The 4,490-nt window shown below is 52.6% G+C and overlaps 2 protein-coding genes across 2 annotated transcripts in view; both read right to left on the minus strand.

Annotated features, from left to right (window-relative positions):
- The window catches only part of LOC121914363 (transmembrane protein 184A-like), a 308,956-nt gene that overhangs the window by 2,829 nt on the left and 301,637 nt on the right, over positions 1-4,490 (minus strand). The gene's annotated exons all lie outside the window — the stretch shown is intronic.
- Positions 1-4,490, minus strand: part of UNCX (UNC homeobox) — an 8,072-nt gene that overhangs the window by 272 nt on the left and 3,310 nt on the right. The window contains exon 2 of the mRNA XM_042437818.1: positions 13-1,182. Within this exon, the coding sequence (XP_042293752.1) occupies positions 13-1,182 (1,170 nt within the window). The remainder of the gene's footprint in view (positions 1-12; positions 1,183-4,490) is intronic.

Below are 4,490 nucleotides of genomic sequence, written 5' to 3' on the forward strand. Positions count from 1 at the left end.
GTCCATATCCACCTCCTCGCAGTCTCCAGGGCTGGCTTCTCGGCTGCTGCTGCTGCTGCTTCTCCTCTCGGTCTCCGGCGGCGAGGAGGGCTTCTTCGGCGGAGCCTCGACGGGGCCCCCGAGGCTGAGGCTGCCTTTGCCTTTGCCGCTGCTCTTGCAGTCCGCCTGGCAGGAAGCAGGAGGAGGCGAAAGGGCGGGAGGGGAGGCAGGCCTGGGGGGCAAGGGGTCCCCAGTGGCCTCCGCCGCCGCCGTCGGGGCTCCTTTCTTCGAGGCCGAGGCGCCTCCGAGGCTGCTCTCCTCCGAGCGGCTCCCGGGGCTGCTTTTGGCTTGGGGCGGTGGGTCGGAGGCCGGGGGGGGGATCGGGGAGGGGGCTGGGTCGAGGGGGCTGCGGAGGGCGGCCTGGGGCACCAGGAAGCCCAAGGGCTGGGTGATGGGGTAGAGCAGGAAGTGGCCCTTGCCCAGGAGGGGGGCCCTGGCCGTCGGGGAGGAGGCGGAGGAGGAGGGGGGGCCCAGGGCCGGGGAGGAGGAGGAGGAGGGCGAGGCGGAGCGGAACTCCAGCGGGGGCCCCGCTTTCCGTCGCGGGGGGGAGTCCGAAAGCAGGCTCTCCACGCTGAAGGGGCTGGGCTTGGGCCCCGCCGTCGAGGAGGGAGGAAGGGGAAGCGGAAGCGGATGAGGAAGAGGAAGAGGGCCGCCTTCCGGGAGGAGGAGGGGCCCGGAGTCCTTCTGGAGGGGCCCTCGGTGCCCCCCGCTGCAGCCCCGGTAGAAAGCCGAAGGCGCCGTCGGGTCCAAAGGGAGGGAAGCCGAGGAGGAGGAGGAGGAAGGGCCCGAGGAAGGCGTCCGGAGCTTGGGGGCCTCGAGGCCCGGGGGCTCCGGGGAGAGGCCTCCCCCTCCGACGCCCCCGCATCCCCCGCCGCCCCCGGAGTCGGAGTCGGAGCTCTGGGTGCTGCTGTGGGCCGAGAGGGCGCCCGGGGAGTGGAGGCCCCGCTGCTGGCTCTTGAGCAGCTTCTTCTCGTGCTTGCGCTTCTTCTTCTCCAGCTTCTCCAGCTCCTTGCGCGCGATCTCCTCCGGGTCCATCGGCTCCCCGCTGCAGGTGGTCGGGTGGGAGTTGTGGGCAGGGCGGCCCGGGCCCTTCTTGGTGTTCTCCTTCTTCCGCCACTTGGCCCGACGGTTCTGGAACCAGACCTGGAAGGAGAAGGAGGGGAAGAGAGAAAGGAAGAAGAGAGGGAAGTGGCAGGGAGAGAGGAAGGAAGGGAGGAAGAAACAGGAAGCGGAAGCAGGGAAGAAAAGAAGATGGGGACGGAAGGAGACAGAAGGAAGGAAGAAGAAAAGGAAGGAAGAAAAGTAGAAAGGGAAGGAGGGAGGGCGGGAAGAAGGAAGGAAGGAAGAAAAGCAGGAAAAAAAGTACAGAAAAGGGAGGGAGGGAAGAAGGAAAAGGAAGGAAGGAAAATAGAAATGAATGATGAAAAGCAGGAAGAAAGTACAAAAAGAAGGGAGCGAAGGAAGGAGGAAGCAAAGTAGAGAGGGAGGAAGGAAAGAAGGAAGAGGGAAGGAAGGAAGAGAAGCGATTAAGAGGCGCCAGTGCGCGCTCCCGCCCCCTGCGCGCGACCCCCTCCCTCCGAACTCCGCGGGGTCCCCGGCAATTCCTCCTCCCCCCCAAACCCCTTCTTCCGGGCCTCTTTGCCTTGGAAGCCGAAGGAGGGAGCAGTCCCCGGGGGAGCCCTGCTGCTGCCTGCTGCCTGGACGGGGCGGACCCAGGCAGGCGCCTTCCTCTTCTCAAGCGGCCTGAAAGCGAGAGGAAGGCTGGCTCCTTTGAGCCGGAGAGGAAGAGGGAAGGAGGGAGGGAAGGGAAGGAGGAGGGGAAGGGGAAGGAAAGAAAGAAAGAAAGAAAGAAAGAAAGAAAGAAAGAAAAGGGAAAGGAAGGGAAGAGAAGGAAGGAAGGAAGGAATGAAGGAAGGAAGGGGGAAGGGAGGGGAGGGAAAGAAGAGAAGGAGAGAAGGAAGGAAGGCAGGAAGGGGGAGGGGAAGGGGAGGGGAGGAAGAGAAGGAGAGAAGGAAGGAAGGCAGGCAGGAAGGTGTGAGGACTATAGCAGCACTTGTAAGACTACCTCGCCTTTATTTCAGCAGGAGCTTCCGTGGCTATAACTCCACTTCTTCCGATGCAAAGGACTCCCTGAGCCCTAGGCTAACATTTCGGGGGCGAGGGGGGGAACCCACTTCTGGGGACCCCTTCCCTAAGAAACGCCTAGGAAGCGCTGCCTAGGACGGCCAAGAGGCACGTGCGAACCGCCAATACGCGTGAATCTCCCGTGTCCTCCGCGGACGATGGACGAACCCACTGCAATTTCGGATTAAAAAGGAAAGCGGATGGGCAAGGGGAGGGGGAGAAGAAGCTTCCAATCCGTTACACGTCTTTTCCGATCCACACAAAACACACACACACAATACACGCATCTCGCAGCCTATTTTCGGGAAGGCTTTTTCTCAGCCTTGGAAACACTCCGAAAGTGAGCAAAGGGATGGAGGATCCGCAAGAAGACCCCGGATGACAACGTCCCCGACGTCTGAAGGCTCCCCTGCGAACACGCAACCTTGCCAAATACTCACAAACACACACTAAGACCCCTCTCTTTTGGGGGGCAATCTGTCCTTCTTTCCAAACACTGTCGGGTGAGAAAAACACACACACACACACACACTATATATATATATAGTATACCCCAAACCTTCGAAATAGTACACACACACACAACTTTTCCCTCTGCCTTCCTCCAAACTTGGAAAACCGCCTCAAAATGCACTGCGCTGTGTATAAAAAGCAAGCGCTAAGAAGACGAGGCCTCTTTCAATTAACTTTTTAAGGACACACACAACAGATATGGAAACACACAACCGCTTTCTCCTTGGCAAGGGTCACGGTTTGCCTCTTTCTGGCTCCTGTTCCCTTCCACCCCGCTCCCCAAAAACGGTCTAAATCTGCATGACAGGTGAGGCTTCAATGCCATCCCTCCGTATTGCATCTGGAGAAGTGGGTCTGTAGCCACGAAAGCTCAGGCGAAAATCAAAACCAGGCAAGTCTGAAAGGTGCTGCCACATTCCTTTGATTTCTCCTTCCTTCCTTCCTTCCTTCCTTCTTTTTATCCCGCAAAGAGACTAACGAGGGAGACTTTTTGGAGACCTTTTCCCTCTCCTTTCTTCCAAGCTTTAAAAGAGTAACTGCCACGTAAAGGAAAAGCAGAGGGAAAATATGGGGCATCGTCATCTTCAAGATAGATAGATAGATAGATAGATAGACACACATATACACATAAATATAAACACTCAATCCCATACATACATATACATGCATAAATATATATTTATACACACACACACACATATACACGCGTATATCTACACACAATCCATACATGTGCATACATTAATATATATATATATATATATACACACATACATACACATACACACATACATACACACATATATACATATATACACATGAATACATAAATATATATATATACACATATACGCATATAGATACATACATGCATACATGTACATACATTTATATGTGTACATATACATACTTAAACATACATACATATATACACACATATATATATACATAAACACATACATATACATGCATAAATATATCTATAAATATATGCATATACACACAATACATAAATGTGCACACATAATTCCACACACATACATACACACATTTATGTATAAATATACATGCACACATATACATACTTAAACACACACACACACATATATACATACTTACAGATATACACAGATACATACATGCACATGCATAAATATATATACATATATACACACATACACACATGTGCACACATAATTACACATACATAGACATATATATATATATATGCGTACATATACATACATAAACATATATATACAGTATATATATACACATATATACATATGTGTGTGTGTGTGTGTGTGTGTATACACACACATGCATACATATATACACATAATGATACACACACACACACACAACCAATGCCTTGCTCTGCTGGTATCTGTGGCATCCCCCTTGGATTCCCTTCCCCAGCCCCCCTCTTTCTTTCTTTCGTTCGGTCTGTCTGTCTGTCTTTCTTTCGGTGACTGTCTTTTGGCCTCCGAGAAGGAGCCCATTCTGGCCTCAGGGAAGAAATGGGGAGGGGGTCTTTGGCTCCATTGAGGAAAAGGAGGCTAAGGGGGAGGCAAGGCATTTGGGGGAAGAAGACGCCTCTCTCTCTCTCTCTCTCCTTAGAAGACAATGGCAAAAGGGGATGAGCCCCACCAGCCTCGGACCTGGGGCTGAAAGGCAGGCCCAGAACAAGCAGCAGCAGCCTCAGCCTCAGCCTCAGCCTCCAAATCTGCCAACAATTATTTGCCTAAAGTCATCTTTATCCAATTATTATTATTATTATTATTATTATTATTATTATTATTATTATTATTATT

Source organism: Sceloporus undulatus, chromosome 8, assembly GCF_019175285.1.
Source record: "Sceloporus undulatus isolate JIND9_A2432 ecotype Alabama chromosome 8, SceUnd_v1.1, whole genome shotgun sequence".
NCBI lineage: Eukaryota > Metazoa > Chordata > Lepidosauria > Squamata > Phrynosomatidae > Sceloporus > Sceloporus undulatus.